The 19,063-nt window shown below is 31.8% G+C and overlaps 1 protein-coding gene across 2 annotated transcripts in view; it reads right to left on the minus strand.

Annotated features, from left to right (window-relative positions):
• LOC129952202 (23 kDa integral membrane protein-like) overlaps nucleotides 1-19,063 on the minus strand; it is a 28,576-nt gene that overhangs the window by 438 nt on the left and 9,075 nt on the right. Inside the window, exons 3-6 of one of the 2 annotated variants that reach the window (XM_056064680.1) lie at nucleotides 4,918-5,109; nucleotides 4,698-4,859; nucleotides 4,443-4,637; nucleotides 3,149-3,548 (exon numbers count right to left, since the gene is read on the minus strand). In XM_056064680.1, coding sequence (XP_055920655.1) covers nucleotides 3,477-3,548; nucleotides 4,443-4,637; nucleotides 4,698-4,859; nucleotides 4,918-5,109 — 621 coding nt within the window. In that variant the 3' untranslated portion in view covers nucleotides 3,149-3,476. Of the gene's footprint in view, nucleotides 1-3,148; nucleotides 3,549-4,442; nucleotides 4,638-4,697; nucleotides 4,860-4,917; nucleotides 5,110-19,063 lie in introns of those variants that run through there. The other variant, XM_056064681.1, reaches the window with a different exon arrangement.

The following is a 19,063-nucleotide window of genomic DNA, read 5'->3' on the forward strand; positions in this document are numbered from 1 at the left end:
ATAAATCATATTGCAAAATAAAATTTGATAGAATTACCAACAAGTTTTTTATCTAATGCGGTTTTGATGGGTAAAATAAATCAATTTATTCTTGATCCAGATCCGTCAAAACACAAATTTTCACTATTTTTGTATTCCATGGGGCAAAATAAACTGATTTTTTTTATTTAAGATCAAATCTGCAGATCCGGATTTTTTGTCGGACTCAACCCAATTAATCCAATCGTGTTCCATGCGAAGGAAGCAAAATCTGCATTTATCCATGGGGAATCCCATAACAAAAAAGAAATTTAGATCAAATGCAACTGTCAATGGTAGTAGGCAAATTCTAATAGTCACTTTAAAAGTGATCTAGTTTTATTACTCGATCTCGATCTATAATTTTTCTATCACATCAGTTTTTTAAAATATGGCTCTTTAAAGATGTTCAAAAGAAATAAAAATGGAAATTCCCAATAGCTTTTATTGACTAACAAAACTACTCCATGAATGAGGATAGCCTTTAAAATACGCAGCTGTTTAAAATAATAGGGAAAGCACCAAGTCAACTTATTTTTAAAAATTTTAGAAATTTATACGAGCGAATATTGAGAAGTTAAAATTTTTTTAAGAAACCGTGCAATTTTTTATTCTTATTTACGATTTCGCTTATTTCTCCAAAATACATTTTTGTTCTACTAAATTCTTTTTTTTTTGTAAGTGTGAAACTAAAAGTAAATGTGTTAACTGGTCATATTAAATTAAGTAGCAGTAAATTTTAAATTAAAAAAATTGTTTGTGTTGCCTTCCTAATATTTTTGACCGGCTCTATACGAACGGGCATAGACTTTATAAGTTTTTGGCATTCACTTACCGGAATAATGTACCATTAATTTTATATTTCAACTTCACGCCATAGTTGGTGTTCATGGTTGAAACCATGTTGGCTAAAGAGTTCTTCAGGGCACCACAGGGATGCGATTGTTGCGAAGTCAAAAATCACTAACTTTAAAGAGCGATTTAGATCGTTATCTCCCTTTACACACGGACGCATCTCTTTCAAAATATCGTAATATGTTTCCTTGGTCATGATTTCCATGGATTTAAAGATCCGCCCAATACTTAACCAAGATTTTCTTCAAACGCCTTTCCTTAAAGATGCCTAACATTTCTTCCATTGTGAGCTTTACTTTTGTTCCATCATTCCAAAGGATGATCTTTAGTCTTGTCAATGTAACTCAAATTATTTTGAATAACTGTGTATATCTACGTTTTTTTTTAATTTTATAAAATTGTTATCAGAAATTTAATGTGATTTTGGAGTCGGATTTGAATTTAGGCCTTTAAAACCAATCAAAAAATGTAAATTGATTACCAGGAACAGGAACAAAACCCCTTGACCATTGTAATTATTGGTCATCCATATACATATATATATGTATGAAACACACTACACTACAAAGCTAGTCAATCTGAAACTGTCATATTATTGACAAATGCAAATATATAAAATAAGAAATATTTTTGATTTCATAACTTTAACTTATCTTTTGTGTTTTTAAATTCAATAAAATCAAATTTATTGTATTTAAATACTGAACGATTTATTTCATTTTGAATTAGTGTGTCTTTACAGAGCAGCTGATTCTGAAACGTCAAACTCATTCTCCACTAACTTTATAGCCGTATTTCTTACACTACGTCGGAGGGGAAATTTCAACAACTTTTGTAGTTAGATTTAGCCAATCAGAATCCCTTGACTACGTAGCAAGGAACTAGCTTTGTGAATGCGTCCATTGATATTCAAAAAAATAAATTCAATTTAAAAATTTAAATCAAAGTTTTTTAGTGAAATTATAAAAAAGGCACAAATGTATAGCATTGGACTGTTTATATTGTTAAATAACGCTTCTTACGTGAGCTTTGAAGGGAATAGATTGGACGAGAATAAAAAACCAAACCTATTGAGAGAGAGATAAAGAATAAGATCGACATCAAATCCTTTACAGATTCGAAGTAAGCAAATACATCCAAGTATGATTCATTAGACAAATCATTCTATTTTGTAATATTTTCAAGACATGTAATGTACTTTAGGTTGAATAAGGGCTCCTTGATTTACCTTTTAAATGAAATTGAAGAAAAGGTACCGAAAAGAAAAAGCATATTATCGGTGCCTAAAGTTTTAAAGCTGTCAGCTACTTGGAGATTTTTTTGAATGGCAGCCACATAAAACTTCAAGTACCTAAAAAAGATTAACAACATCGTAAGTACAACAGAAATAGCTTGAATAAAGGCTATCCCATGGAACCCTTTCTAATAACACCATTCAGATCCGCCCAAGAAGGAAATAGTCGATGAAGTTTTACTTTAAACTTGGCATTAAACCATACCTTTTGCAACTTCTTTACCGTTCTAATCTGTGGACCCAAGGAATTAAGGGTGTTTGAAACAGATTCCCAATTGTTTTTTTTGTTGTAAAATTTCTTGCCAATGAAGGATTTAATTCCATTGATTTTGTGGGCTTTTTCATTTCACCTGGATTCGGGTGATAGGGTATCCAGATACCTTTTTGTAAGAGTTTTACTTGTAAAATAACAGCTGATCAAAAACAGCTGAGATGTCAAAAAAGGAATCCAAACGTATCCAAGAGTTTCTGGGGTATGTAGGTATCTGACAAAACAGCTGATTCAACACATGGTTGAATTTCAAGAAACTTTAACATTGATTTCAGCTTTTTGTATTTGAAGGTAAACAAAAAGATACTAAATGTTAGTTGAATTTGTATTTGAGGGTGTTCTGTACACTATTTTTTTAATTGTTACGCAACAATCAATTCATCATCGTCCGAATCAGTTGAATTATCCACTAAATGTTTTATTTTAAAACAATCTTTGTGAACAGCTGAAAGTTGTTTTTATTTCGTCGATTTTGAACTTGATCGAGTTAAGAATATTTGAATTTTTATTTTTAACTGTACACTTGCGGTATATTCTGTTGGAACCACAAGTCCTTTCTTTCTTTCAAAAATTGCTTTATCCGTTCTATCTATAAATAACGAAATTAATAGGTAACTACGGTCTTCAAGTTCTCTCTGGTTGTACAGTGGAGATCTTTTTTCGACAAACCAACGTTTTGAATATTTTGTAACTATTTAAAAAAAATGCAATTTATCGGAGTGTACTTATTAAATTCATATACATATATTATTTTAATAACATTGTAAATATATATTATCGTAATAACTTATCATACATAATATATAAAAATTTATTGTTTAATAAAGTTTATTGTTTGAATTTTTATTTTTCAAGAAAAAATGTATCAAAAATCTTATAAATGAATGAGAAAATGTTGTTGTATACACGATTATGAACAATTCGAATCGTATTCGCATCGTTAAACAATCATTTCGGTTGCTTCTTTTTTTTTGTAGTTGTGTTTATTTAATTTGGAATGCTTCTAGCATTTTGTACAAAAGTTCATGATATTATCATTTAGTAGGCCGCCCTGCGTTTATAGTTGCGAATGTTGTTGGCCAGACAGCAGCCAAATATAAAACCAACAAGCTGAAATAATAAAAACAAAATCAGAACAAAACTAATGAATTGTCATAATACCTTTAAATTAATTAATACGAATGTTAAACTATACTAACTAAATATTTATTATACTCGTAGCAATGTTCCATAATGTACCGAAATAGTTCAGTTATTCAGATTTTTGGAAACGTGATGAACGACGGTGAAAATAAATCATATTGGGCAGGTTCAGACAACATAAGGGACTTCATTTGCAGTCAACTGCATTCCTTGAATGTACATTTTGACCAAGTCAACTATCTAGTTTTTCAAGTGTCATAAACTTTAAACTCAGAACTTTACTTAACTAACTTCTACCTTTAGTTTACCGTACAAAAATTACCAACAACATTATTGTCTACAAACCAAGCCTCGGGCAAGCTACAAGTCCTTCCCAATTTGCATTTCGTATTGTTCGAAAAATAAATAAATCGTATAGGAATAAAGTTCAACTTTCAGTTATTTGAAAAAAACATGATCGATTGTCATTCTGACATAAGTTGACTTGACTTGATAGTTAGGGAGATTTTTATTGACTAATTTTCCAGTCAAGTTTCCAATAAAGTTGCCTTAATTAGAAGGCAATTTTTGCTAGAAACTTGCCTTACTTTCTAGTCCCTTATGTCGCCTGAACCTACCCATTGCAAAATACGATTTGACAGAATGCTCAAAATATTCTGCTGCTGTCAATGGTATTAGTCAAAAGAACTATACTTTGTAGTCCCAGTCATTTGAAATCCATTTACACAAAATGTTTTTGAATTTAAGCCGTGAAATATATTTAAAGGACGAATTTCGACTTTTAAATAAAATTCATATCTCAAAAAAAAAAAAATAATTAAAACGCCGTCTTTTAAATAAATTAATTTTTTTTTAGCTTACCTCAACTCCTACAATTACTAATCCAGCAATCTTAATAATTTCACTCTTTTCTGACCATAACTCAGTCATTTTAGATCTGCAACCTGAAATATAAGTATTCAATGGATTCGAGCAGTCAGTGTTTTCACAGCATGTTCGTGGCAGCGATAGTGTTGTTACATAATCAATTGGACCATTTTTACCGCAGCATTTTAACTAAATAATTAAACATAACTTTTCAATATAAGAAACTGAAGTAGAAATACAGAAACTTACTCCAACTTGAATGGCATCCATAAAGTCAGCTTCATATGTGCGCTCTTCCCATGCCTTGTCAACGATCTTGCCCATTGAATTTACAAATTGTTGTTTATTTATCCAGAAAAAGACAAAGGCAACAATTTGCACGATAAGCAAAATTAGAAGGGAAACCGAGTACTAAAATTAAAATATATAATTTAAAATTGTGTGTAATTTTTTGTAAAATAAATCTTACTATCATGGACATGCAATATGATTCCCTTATAGCTCCGCAGCATCCGAAGAATGAAACCAAGAGAATAACTGACCCAATAGCTATAAGTGCTACGGGAATCTGTTGGGCAGCAACAGTATCTTTAAGGTTTTTGTGGAGCGAAATATCATTTAGTAACAGTGATCCAAAAATAACCAATAGAATTCCACATATCTGAAAAATGAAAAGATTTTGAGTAAATTTATAGATTCTTTCAGATATAAGAAATAAGATTTTTAATTGAATACTTCAACAGAAGTACTTGTTATGAGGTATGATTTTGGTTGTGTTCAATCTCACACAGATAGGGTACCCGGAAACCTTTTAGTTAGTGCTTTACGTGTAAAATGACAGCTGATCAAAAACAGCTGAGATGTCAAAAAAGGAATCCAAGAATTTCTGAACAGCTGATTCAACACATGGTTGAATTTCAAGAAACTTGAACATTGATTTCAGCTTTTTGTATTTGTTGGTAAACATGTTAGTTAAAGTTGTATTTGAGGATCTTCTGTACATAATAGAGCATAATAGCAAGTTAATTGTTAATCGTATAGAATTTTAAAAGAGGACATTTAACATAGATTACAGATTAGGGTTATCTCTTATTTATTAAATTGTTACGCACCTATCAATTAATCATCGTCCGACGAATCAGTTGAATTATCTATTATATGTTTTATCTTACAACAATTTTGAAAAATTGTTTTTATTTTTTGACAGCTATCTAAAAACAGCTATCCAACTCGTTCAACAAGGTATCAAAAAATCAGCCTATTCAAGATACCCTATCCAATACAAGATTGAACGCAGCCATTAAGATATGACATACTAATGCATAAATGTAAAGAATTAATTTGAATCTGTAAACTCGAAGTTTTAGAATAATTCTCGAAGACAGACACAGCTATTGGTTCCAAAGATCGTGGTTTTATTTTAAGGTCCCTCTTAAATTTTTGTGTATAAATTGTGTCTACATCAGACTTTTTAAAGAATGCAATTTTTTTAATGTAATCATTCTAAATCTTCTATTAAATTAAACTTGAGGATTGCATTCATTCTTGAAATTTTACAATCACCAATCATTTGAAATTAAAAAGACTGCAATCACTAAATTGCAATGAGAATTCTTACATTATTTGCTTTCGTTTGTGATGACTGATGATACATATATTGGACTTAGTTTTATCACTCAATGAAATACAACTCGTTCTCCAAAGAGCCAAGGACGGAAAAGTCCCAGGTGAAGATGGGATACACTATGAATATTTTAAAAATGCAGCCCCTACTTTTTATAACCATCTACATACACTTTTTAATAAGATTTTTGATAATGCTGATGTGCCGTCCCCTTTTAAAAAATTGACAATCTTTCCAATCCATAAGAAAGGTGATCTTAATGCAGTTGAAAATTACCGAGGCATATTCTTCATGAATGTCGTTGCGAAGATATTTTGTGGCATTCTCGTTAACAGGCTTGAAAATTGGGTGGATGTAAACGGAGGATTAAGCAAGCTTTAGAAAGAACTATCCGACGGCTGACCCCAAATTTACTTTTACATCAATAGTAAAAGCCTTTCAAGCCAGAAACAAAAAAGTATACAATTTTTTTGTCGATTTTAAAGCTGCATTAGATTTGGTGAATCGAAATGCTTTATTTTTTATTTTTAAACTTTTCACTTGAAGTCTTAGCATTTTTTTGAGTTTGAGTTAAGGTAGCTTAATCATTGGCAAATCTTAATCTATATATTTAATCATATATTTTTCAATCAAATAATATTTAAAAACATATCTTCATATCGTATATCATTTAGCGATAATATTTAAATTAAATAAAACATGCCCAATGTTTTTTTTAATTAAGTTTATGCATAAGCAACTGTCCCAAAAAAAAACGCTGCTAGTAAACGCAAAGTGGCCCATACACTTTGGAAACCAATTGTCGGTGCAGACGCCGCTGACGATTTTTGATGTACGCCACCAAGCGATTAAAGCCAAAATTAAAAAAGTGCGTAATGAACTTTCAAAAAAGGGAGATTTCAAGTGATTGGAAAGATTTCAAAAGAATGCAAAAAATACATAGGTATTCTCAAATGGTTGCTGTCAAATGATTGGAGTTAAACTTATTGCAGTCTTCTAAGGTCAAATGATTATTTGTTTAAAAATTTGAACTAGCAATCTCTTGATCCATTCAATTTTTGTATTAAAGTCATAGAAGATTGCTTTTTTATACAAGCCTGGCATGCATATAAAATATTCATTTTCTGTACAACACATAATTGTTCAATGCCCACGAAGACCTTCGGGCGACGCGTTTTTGGTACAAATAATTCATTCGTAGCTACTACTATTCATAACTAGTCGGCCATTTATTTTTGTACAGAAAATTTGCTGTGCATTGACCTTTGAAATGACCTAATTCATATAAAGGCAATTATTTAATTTAAACAAACGTGATTGGGCGGAGGCTATATTAAACCTGGAATCGCAAGTAATTTATTCAATTAAGACTCGCACGCATCATAAAGCTTGTGATATTGTGATATTCATGTGTGTATTTGTAAAAGGTATTTACTTATGTATCTAGGTAGGTATATTTATATTTATGAATCTGAACTTGTTGCGCAGTTATCATTTTTTTAGGGCGTGTGGACATGATTCTGTTTTGTTTAATTTGAATGTGAAGTCAACGTTGCAATCTAAACCAGTCAAGCAAATTTTGTTTTATATGTAAATTTATAGATACAGAAATGTAAATATGTACATATGTATAACACAAAGTATTTGTATACAATCTATCCACATTACTGTCCAAGCAGTTATAAATTTTTGTTTAAATGTTTCGTAAAGGGTGGTTAAATTTCATGTTGAATGTGAACCACACTTAAACGTCAAGTTTTTTTTCCGCATTTTATTTTAAATTTCTCAATTTCAGACGGATCCAATTTGAACTATGGAAAGATACACAATCGAGCAACGCGTTAAAACTATATAGGCTTATTATGAAAATGGGCATTCAATTCATAATGCAAATCATAGACTTTGTGGTGTTTTAAATTTTCCGAAAATAAGGAAATCATTCACTATTGCTTTCTTTATCAAAGCCCTAATTTAGACAGAGTGTTAACTTCTCGTGAATTTGATGCCTTGTCTGATTCTATCCAAAGAATTTTTTTGTTCTATCCCCGCATTAAAATCGTTTGTTACGGGCAATTTCAATGTATACCATTCTGAATGTCTTCAACATTCGGGCCAGACAACATCCGAAGGAGTGTGTGCTGAGATCTTCGCTGAGTTGAACCACCTAACTCAGCTGGTCAACGAGCCCACTCGAATATCGGACGTGTTAGGTCGAGCAAAAAACACTCTTGACTTGTTTTTTTTTTTAACACTATTAGTGTCCTATCTCCTCTAGCCGCACCTGACCATTGTGTCATATCAGTAAATTTCTCGTATAAAAAAGAGCTTCTAAGGGAACCAGAAAGCCAACTGGGACGGTCTCAATAATTACTTCAGGATCTTTAACTGGTCACTATGCTTTCTCGATAGTGACGTTGACGCCAGCGCTGATATAATCAAGTTTGATTCTCCTGGGAATGAGAACATTTATCCCGAATAAGGTTAAAAGCATCAGACCTAAGGAAAACGCATGGTTCGATGCGACTGTAAAGAGGTTATTAGGGTCAAGAAGGTAAGTTGTTTTAAAGCCAATCCAACTGAGGAAAACCGGAATAAGTTCAAGCAAGCCAGGAAGGCCTTGCAACGCCCATATTCGACATACCAAGTATTTGCATGACCAAAAATTACGACAAAAAATACTGCTCGTTTAGCTCGTATCGCAGAAAATATTGCTACTGTTCGTGGAAGTGTGCTACTTGTTACACAGCTAACGAAACAATGTCTCTTTTAAGCGAAAAACTCAATGTGAGTGTTATCACAAGTTGTGGCGATGTAAATCGGCCGCCAAGATAATGTGGTTTGACGCCGTTGGACTTCTTTCTTGGGTTTCATTTGGCCTTGATTTTGTTCTATATATAATTAAATGATACCAATATTATCATAATAAAACAAAATGACAATAATTTCCTAAACAATTATTTGTGTTTTATTCAAAATCAACATCGTTTCTTAAAATGTAACCACCCTTTAGAAAAATAAAAATAAGAAACTTGAGTGACATCAACATCCATGAACCATAAGTTATAAATGTTGTGTGTTCAAGCGAATAAGTGCCGAATGAGATCGCACATAGTTGTCGTTATGGTTGAAAAACTTATACAAAGCCAATACCAGAAGAACATAAGGTTGCAGGTTGGAAAATTGAGAGTCACATACAGGTTGGATAATTTATAATCATATACTTTTTGGACAAAAGAGAGGGTTTAAGATGTCAGACTAACCAACATTGATTGTAAACTATAGTATTGCCCAGTGGTACAACACCATACAATAATGTTTATATGTCTAGTTAACTCTGCATTTTATTTACATATGTACGTACAAGATGTATATTCTCATGAAGGTGTTCCGCAGTCCCCGTATGTCGATTATTAAGTGATTTTATCGTTTTTGCTTCCTTTATTTTATCAAAATTAAACTAGAACTTAAATTGTATGTTCTTATAAAAGAGTTGTTTTACCCATTCTTAAATTTTTTCCATGCGGATGAGAGTTCGCTGACTTTACTATTGAGTCAGTTTACTTGTTTTTTTTTTCCAAAAATACGGTATAGTTACCTTTAAAGTGAAAGTTGTGTTTCCTTCATAGTAAACTAAGTAGGTAAATAATATATTCAACAAGTTTATTTGTAAGTTTAAATTATTTTGATAACTTGTAAATCTTTTTCAATAAAAACCTCACTATATACGATTTAGTGTAGATCTGCAAATATTTTTTAATTTAGAAAGAAACAAAACCTTAGATCAGTAAAGCAACTGCCAATAAAAACTTTATTTTAAACTAATAAACTGAAACTAAATTTTGAGTTTTACGCTGGTAGGAAAACAAATTTACTTTCTTTGCTTGCGAAATTCTGTTGAAGTAAAAGGCGTCTTTGAAAAGAATTTGTGTAGGCACTTTCTTCGAATCAACAGGTGTTCTACAGTAATGGTCATATCATTTATCGAAATCTAAAAATGCGTATTTTGGTATGCTCATTTTAACGCTGATTGGGTTGTTAGTTTTATTGATAGAACATCTTCTATTCATGTGATGAAAGTTGTAGGTCACAAGCTGTAGCGTCACACAAATAGAAGAAAGTTTTGTGAAAATCAAAAGTTAAAATTAACTTTGCAAAAAAAAAAACTAACTACAACTAATCAAATGGACAATTTTCCAGAAATGGTAAGAAAACATCTGGAAATTGAGACTTTATAAAAAAAAATTACTTAAACAATTGCATCAAGGAGGGGGTTTGTTCGTAGACTACTACATTAACATGTGGTTTTGAAGCGAGATTGAAGGTCGTCTCAATTCTTTATATATCTCAATCGAGTTGAAATGCGCTTGATTCGACTCGAATCTCGTCGGGAATTGAAGTCAAGTTAAAATTTGTGAAGAAAAACCTGTGTGGAGGAGTTGGTTTCACAGATCTCTTGCAAAATATGCTCAGTCAGTCTATTTTCAAAAACAAAACTAAATAATTTCAACAATAATAGATTGATTTTATTCCCCAATAGAAAACACATGATTACAAATGTACAACTACTCAACGAACACAGCCATCTAGAAACAAATGCAATATCAATCGTACCAACATTTGAGAACGAAATCACATAAGATCCATTCGAGACTCGTATAAATGTGGAAAACCCATCCACAGTAAGATTCTACTCTAAATTTAATCGGTGTCATTAATACTATGGATATTGTTTTTGTTAATCCTGAAAAATGCTACTATACTATTAAAAGATTTTCCAACAAAACACGGGTATTATGTGCAAAACATTTACAACTAGAACCTCCAATATTTCCAGCAAATAGGTCACTTTTGTGCTTAAAAATGTTGCTCCCAATTCTTCTCTTCACAATTTCCCACAGGTTCTCTATTGTGTTTCGGTAGGGGGATTGGGTTGGCCATGATAAAACCTCTATTTTTTCTGTAATACACTTTGTGGTAAACTATGACTTTCGTTTGGGATCATTGTTGGGTTGGAACGTCCATTTCCCAATGGACTGGTTGCAAAGGATGTCTACAATATGCCCTCCACTTGTCGAATTGGCCCGATTTCTTGGCCAAAGAAGCAGCCCAAGACCAATATTGAACGACCTCCATGTTTGACCGTCCCTTAGTGTATTTTGGATTTAGCCTCACACCTCTTGGCCTCTCTACATTTTGTTTTTCAACCGATCCGTGCATATTGAACTTTGATTCGTTAGAAAACAAGACTGCTTCCCATTTTTGGGGACTCCAATTGAGATAAGCCAAACGAGCTTTTACATTTTTTTTTTTAATAAATGGGTCTTTTGCTATCTGAAAACCACGCCATCCGGTTTGCAGTGCTTCCCTGGATGATGCCGTGCGGTTTCTATTGAAGAATTGTTTTATTTTTCAATCATCTTTTGCTGTGGTACTTCGAGGACTTCCTTCTCTATGATGGCATAACACCTTTCCATTTTTGATGATTCTAATTTGTTGTTGATTTGTGAATAGAATATTTCTTTGAAAATTCTTTTTTGGGATGCTTCTTTTTTGAAATCACTCAAAATTCTGGATTTTAAATTCGATGAATATTTATATCCCGCCATTTTTAAAATATTTTTTTTTGTCAATTTAAGAAGAATTTATCTTAAAATCGATCAAAGCCCGGGCTAAAACTAACTTGACAAATGAAGCTACCCGTGTTCACTTACAAACCTCAAAATAAATCAGATAAACCTTTTTATCAAAATGAGACAAAAAGAGAAATGGCCACTAGTTGCAAATTTTTTGCAAAGCTGAAATCCTTATTGTTTTTGTAAACGCAGTGCATTTGTTGAATTTGACTGTGAATCACTGCTTTAAAATTATGAACAATAAGGCAACATAATACAAAAGTTTAAAGCAATGCAAATAAATTTGATTGGAACAACTTTTATATATGTATAAGTACGAATTTTTGTTTTTTTGATCGGCGGTGATAGTTGCCTTGCACAGTACTGTATGTAGTGACACGGCCACTAGCCTGTTCCATATTTCCTGCTCAGGTTTATAATTTGACTTTCTTCAGAAAATGTGCACTGTTGGCAAGTTTTCCAACCATAACCCTTTTTGACCATACTGGGCAGAGGCAGAGGGGCCATCCTGAATTCCAAAGTATGTTACTAATTAACTCGTAGTCGTCTTAGTTTCGCTTTAGAAACCCATTACAGAATGCAAAATCGTTTTTCAATTTATGCTCTGAAGTCGTATAAATTAATTTTATTCAAAACAAATCGGAAATCCCAATACCACCAAATTATAAATCGTTATCTTTACAATACAATTATAATAATAAAACTAGCCATATTAACAATTAGATCTTTACTTTAAGAGGTAAAGACGTACAAATCTACTAATTATTGAAATTGTGCAAGATTCTATGGCTAATTATTTACAAATTTAATTCTATGGCAATTCGAATGAATTTAGAAAACAATAGTTTTCGTTTCATGAATAACAAACACAAATATTAATCATTCGAACGATTGTCAGAGTATGTACGGTTATATAATTAGGATAAGTCATAAGTTTGGTACCTGTGTAAGTTAGTTATACTCGTATTAGTAAATAGAGAACAAATAGAATCATCTGTATATTAATAGGTTATTGCGAAAAAACATCGACCATAAAAACGTAAAATTTAATTACTCAAATGTTGGGTATACTTATTCATTATACACACGAGGGTTGTTTGAAAAGTCCTTGCAAAATCAGACAGATGGCACTACTGGTGCATATTTACAGTTAGTAGCATATGTCTTGAGAGGATACACACCAAGTTTTATGAAAGCCAAAACTCCTCGGGAGACTAGACAGAAGCTTGATAAACATTATGGTGACTGCGTAGAACAGTTTACAAGTGGTTTCAAAATTTTCGGAGGGCCATATGAGCACAACAGACGCTGAACGTTCTGGACGTCAGCTGGGAAAGTTATGGTGACTGTCTTTTGGGATTCGCAAGGAATAATCTTCATCGACTATCTGGAAAAGGGTAAAATTATTACATGTGAATATTATTCATTGCTATTGGACCGTTTGAAAACCGAGCTGAAAGAGAAACTTTTACGACAGGCCCACAAAAAAGGTCTTTTCCATCACGACAACGCACCAGTTCATACCTCAGCTTTTGCGACGGCAAAACTATTGGAATTAGGATTCCAAATCGTTCCACACCCCCCCTATTCTCCAGACTTGGCTCTGTCAGAATATTATTGGTCCCCCGATATGAAGAAATGGTTGGCGGGAAAAAAATTCCATTCAAACGAGAAGGTGATTGCAAAAACCAATGCCTACTTTACAGACTTGGACAAATCCTATTATCCGGAAGGGATCAACAAACTAGAGCAGCGTTGGACGAAGTGTATAAGCCTGAAAGGAGACTACGTTGAAAAATAAAAAAGGTTTATCCATAAAAATTAAAGAGTTTTTATTTTCGCACGAACTTCGTATATATTGGGTGGCGCAACAGTCCGTAATGACTTTCAACTCTCAGCTATTCCTGTGTGGTAGTCATTTCACGAATGGAGGAGGCCTACAGTTTTATACCGAATCCAAACGATTAAGTTGAAATTGAGAAAGCACTTTCCATGACAAGAATTACTCTTGTAGGATTTTTCAATTTCTCGCAAAGTTATTACACGTGAAGCAAAACTTTAGGAGGCACAAGCAGAGCCTGAAAGCAAGACCTCTAGCATGTCAGTCCTTCGCACAAACCATCACGTCACGGGTACTAATTATACTGTACCTATGCCTAGTCAGTTGTAAAAAAACAAATTTGTTCTATCTTTCAATAAATGGTCAATTAATAGAGTAGAATGTACAATATCGAATTAAATTTTCGTACCATAATTGATTGGCTTTATTTTCATATTTTTATAGAGTATTTTAAAACTTAAATTTGTGCACATTAATTTTTATGGCAGGAGACCCTCAGTATAATTCTTTTTTTATCCTTTCATGTTTAAAATGGAGAAAAATCATTTAAAAATTATTAAGTTCTATTTTGTTAACTATTATAACATTCAGTTTAAAAAGATCAAATCTGGAGATTCTTTAATTAAGGGTTAAAAGGTAACTTAACTTAACAGGAAAAATGCTAAGGCTGTGTTCAACTTTAAGTAAACAAAACAAAGCGCAATTAGGTGTTTTTCTAAATAGACTAAATATACATAAGATAATTAAAACAAAAGTGCTAAGAGTTATTTATTTTTCTATGAGTCATCAATTTTTCTTTAAAACCAAACCGCAAAAAGTATTACTCACATCTCTTTGCATTGAAATATGATAAATACTACTCGAATGAATCTTCAAGCACTCACGTTGTTTTTTTTTTATAAATATAAACAAACAAACATTTTTTGCAACCTAATCTAATCTAATTTAAACGAAATCAGTATTCTGAATACATCAGCTTGGTTCCAGGGTATCGTAAATAAAACCCTTCTCCATAAAGTCTTGACCTAGGCATTTATGATACTTTTTGTAAACAAATACTCGAATATTAAGACTTTTATTTCTTTGTACCAATAAAATGTATTTATGTAATTTTCTGGGACTCGTCGCGTCGTTTGTACTATGAACATTGTTCAATCAAAAATATGAGCTAATTTAATAATATAAACAACCGTTAGCACCATACAGAAACTCAGATAACAGTGTCATATTATATCTAGCTATATATTTTCCTTTCAATATTATGAATGTAAAATATAGCAAATTTATATTTTGGTAAATGGTTGTCCTCAGTTTAGATGAATGTCTTATCTTTTTTGAGATTAATTTATTTTTTACGAAGCAAATAAATTTTATTTTCTTAATAATTATCTCTGTTCGAATGTGTACTATGGTAGACGCATCTAAAATTAAAGCTATTTTATCATTCCCTCGACGCTTTTTTTAAACTAACTTAATTAACATCTTATCCAGCTAATTTGTTTTGACAGTTGTGAAAAACCACGTTTCATATTCAAAAATTTAATTTGCATTTGGTAATCATATATACTCGTAACTTAGTTATTTTTAATAAACTTTAATTTAAGATTTTTTGAAATTTTATTGCACTTACAATTATTGTATTGGTCTAAAGAATGTCTGTTTTTTCGCTTAAACTGATTTGATTTTAAATTATTTTGTTATTTTCTTAATTCCTTTATAAAAATAAACAAAACACTTGAATCGTTCAATCTTTTGTTTTATCTCTGTTGAGTCCACTGAAAATGGTACTCTTTTATTATTTAGTCTCTTAAAACTACTTAAAAAGGACTTAATTCGCTTTGCCTTTAATATTTTGTAAAAAGTAGTTCGAAGCAAATTAGAAGCAATGAGTTACCTAAAAAAAAATTTAGAATATTTGTATGATTCAAAAGTTTTTCGAATTCAATGCATTAATATAGAATGAAGAAGTTCTAAAAATAAAGAGTTATAAAACAACCTTTGCTAATCAGTGACAAACAAAATTTATAAGACTTACAATTAACATTATGTACAGTGATATAAAAAATAATAGAAACGATCTTAGTTTGCAAATTCTATTGCAATAATATATTTTATAATAAAAAATAACAATAATAAAACAAAATGAAAAGCGTATAAAGAAAGAGTATAAACAAATTTAAACAAACATGAAAGCGTATTGGGAAGAGTTTAAACAAATTTAAACAAATATATTACAGCTCTCCATACTTTAAGGAAAAACTTATTAAACTTAAGCAATACCCGTGTTTTGTTGAAAAATCTATCAATAGTGTAATAGGATTTTACACGAATAACAAAAATAATATCCGCAGTATGAATACTACCGATAAAAGTTAAAGTAGAATCGTACTACGGATGGGTTTTTGTCTCAAGTCTCAAATGGATTTTATGTGATTTCGTTCTCAAATGTTGGTACGATTGATATTCCATTTGTATTTCGATGGCTGTGTTCGTTGAGTAGTTGCGCATTTGGTATCATGTGTTTTCAATTGGGGAATAATATCAATCTATTACTGTTGAAATTATTTAGTTTTGTTAATGAAAATGGACCAACTGGGCTTATTTTGCAAGCCAAAAGTTTTTCTATGTTTTCATCACAGGTTTATCTCAGTTTAGATTAAATAAATATTTTTGGTTTTTCCACCGCACAAGAATATTTAAAAATAATTAACTTTGACAGCACTTTCTAAAATGCAAATGGTGCTTCGATGTTTTTTATGAAGCGAAAGAGATAGTTTGATTCGTGTTCAAAATTGCATTATCTATAAAACCAGCTCCTTTACACAAGTTTTTCTTCACAAATTTCGGTTCGGGGATCGGAGTCGAATCAAGCTCATTTTAACTCGATTCAGGTACCTATATAAAGAATTGAGGCGAGCTTCAAGCACACTTTAACACCACATGTGTTTTATGTAAAATTGAAAATTGTCCATTTTATGAGTTTTAGGTAGTTTTTTTTTGCTGAAGTAAATTTTGTATTATTATCCTAACATGTCTTCTTTCAGTTGTACCAATTTTTTAATACAAAATCGAGGCTACTACCGATGGGTTTTCTTGGGAATTTTCTACTATACTATACATATATACAATGCCAACACGGGTAAGTATTTCTCACTAACTTGCCGTGGAAGAAATAAACAAATAATTAAAGAGTGCGTAATACTATCAATTTGTTTTATTCTTAACCTTAAAATAAGCTTGTTTTTCGTCCTGCAGTTTCTTTTAAGTTCACACCAAAAATGTTCCATTATTTTAAAATCCAATTATTTTGATGGGCCTACCATTATGTACACATATCATTTTATGGAGATTATATACTTTCTACAGCTTTTATAGTGCATCAATTCTTTATTTTGCGTGAATTCTCATTAATTGGCATGTCCTCTTCGGCAAAACGCATAATTTCGATGCTTAGAGTCCGCATTTAGTCGACAGCACATGTTTTTCATTTAATTAAATAAATTGGCCTAGCTTCAGATGGTGACAAAAACTCATAGTCATACCGCTTCCATCAAAATCCTTAAAACTATCATCTCCGTGTATTTAGGATCGAACTTTAAGTTTCTTAGCCGTCTGACATACATTTTTCCCATCTTAATTGAACAAATTAAATTTTGTTTTTCTAAACATACGAGCTGTGTTCAAAAAGTACACGGAATTTTCGTTCTTTCAAACAAATATTTTTTCATTCGCTTACATCAATTTGGTCCCCTTCAAAGTAGTAAAGATATAATACACTTATGCCAGCGTTTTTTCCAATATTCCAAGCACTCTTGATATTCACTCTTTGATATGTCCTTGAGCATTCCCAGCGATTCGGCCTTTATTTCTTCAATCGAAGAAAAACGCAGTCCTTTCATGGGTTTCTTCAACTTCAGAAACAGGAAAAAGTCACACGGAGTCATATCTGGTGAATGGAGGTGGGGCAAGACTACGGTATTATTTTTGGCCAACAAATTACGAACAAGCAACGAGGAGTGAGCAGGTGCGTTATCGTGGTTCCAAAGCCATGAATTATTTTTCCATAAATCTCGTATTGCTTCACGCAAACATCGCATAACTTTAACGTACTACTCCTTATTAACCGTACGACCTTGTGGCAATAACTCTTTACCATTATAATCGAAGAAAATAGAATAAGAAGCCTTCACATTTGATCGAACTTGACCTGCTTTTTTCACTCTTGGTGGCTTTGGATGCTTCCAGGTGGACGATTGTGCTTTGGTTTCGACACCATAACCGTACACCCATGTTTCATCACCAGTTATGACCGTTTGAAGCAAACTTGGATCGTCCTTGACGTCATTTAACAGCTCCTGAGCGATGTTCATGCAATTGTTTTTTTGGTCAAAATTCAGCAGTTTTGGAATGAATTTAGCAAACATCGCCAAGCTCAGAAAAACACGTCGAGCTTTAGCAACTACCACAGACAAAGTAAACAGTGAATACAGCTGAAATTGCATCATACTGCAGGGGCATGTATACCAACGCAATAAAAAAAATTGGCCTTCGGATTCGGACTCTCCAGACCCGCGAAATTTAAAAATTCCGGGTACTTTGTGAACACACCTCGTACTTTCAAGAAATAGACGGAGATGATAGTTAATAACTTTGGGTAGTTTTTTTCATCGTTTCTATTATTTTTTCCATCACTGTATGTTAAAATATCTACACAAAATGATAAATAAATCTGTTATCTTAAAACATTTAATTAAGAATATTGAGTGTTTTTAGGGGATATTTTTTAAAAAGATCTTTGCTTGTTTTTTCCTTTGTTAAAAGAAAAAAAAACTATTAACAAATCCCAAAAATATTTTCATTTGTGACATGCATGAATTTTGTGTCATGATGTCATTTCCTTTAAAATAATCTTCAGATAAGAAATGTGTACCCAAAAAGATACATAATTTATCAACTTAAACGTATGCACACACCCTTGTGACTGTAAATTTTATAACACAATCAAAACCACACAATATAGTAAAATACATTTTAATTTTGAACCTACAGAGATAAGTAAAACGGTTTAAAACAAATTTGTACTAAAACTCAAAATGTGTCATTTGTTTTTTTACGGAACAGTATAAAAAGTGAAATATTATTATTTGATGTCAGATTATAACCACTTCTCATCATTTTCCTAACATCATATCGTTAACTTTGTTTTCTTTTTCTAATTCTAAGAATATGAGGCAAGTAAATTAAAAGTGGGATTTTTGAGTGGATATGGACTACTACTAATTGAATCGTCAGTTGTGAGAACGGAATAAGTCCACTTGTTTTCGAAATTCATTTTCTGATGCAGATGTTATCTTTTGGCGTAGACGCATCTTCTAAGTCGAAAAAAAAATATTTTGGTTGTCAAAGTTAAAATTTCAGAAGTTTGAAGAATAGAATAAGTCCAGGACTTATTCTGTTCTCAAAGCTTATGGAATTTTGTGTACAGTTTTGAGTTGTAGATTTCTTCAAGATTTTCTCG

This window comes from Eupeodes corollae, chromosome 3, assembly GCF_945859685.1.
Source record: "Eupeodes corollae chromosome 3, idEupCoro1.1, whole genome shotgun sequence".
Lineage (NCBI taxonomy): Eukaryota > Metazoa > Arthropoda > Insecta > Diptera > Syrphidae > Eupeodes > Eupeodes corollae.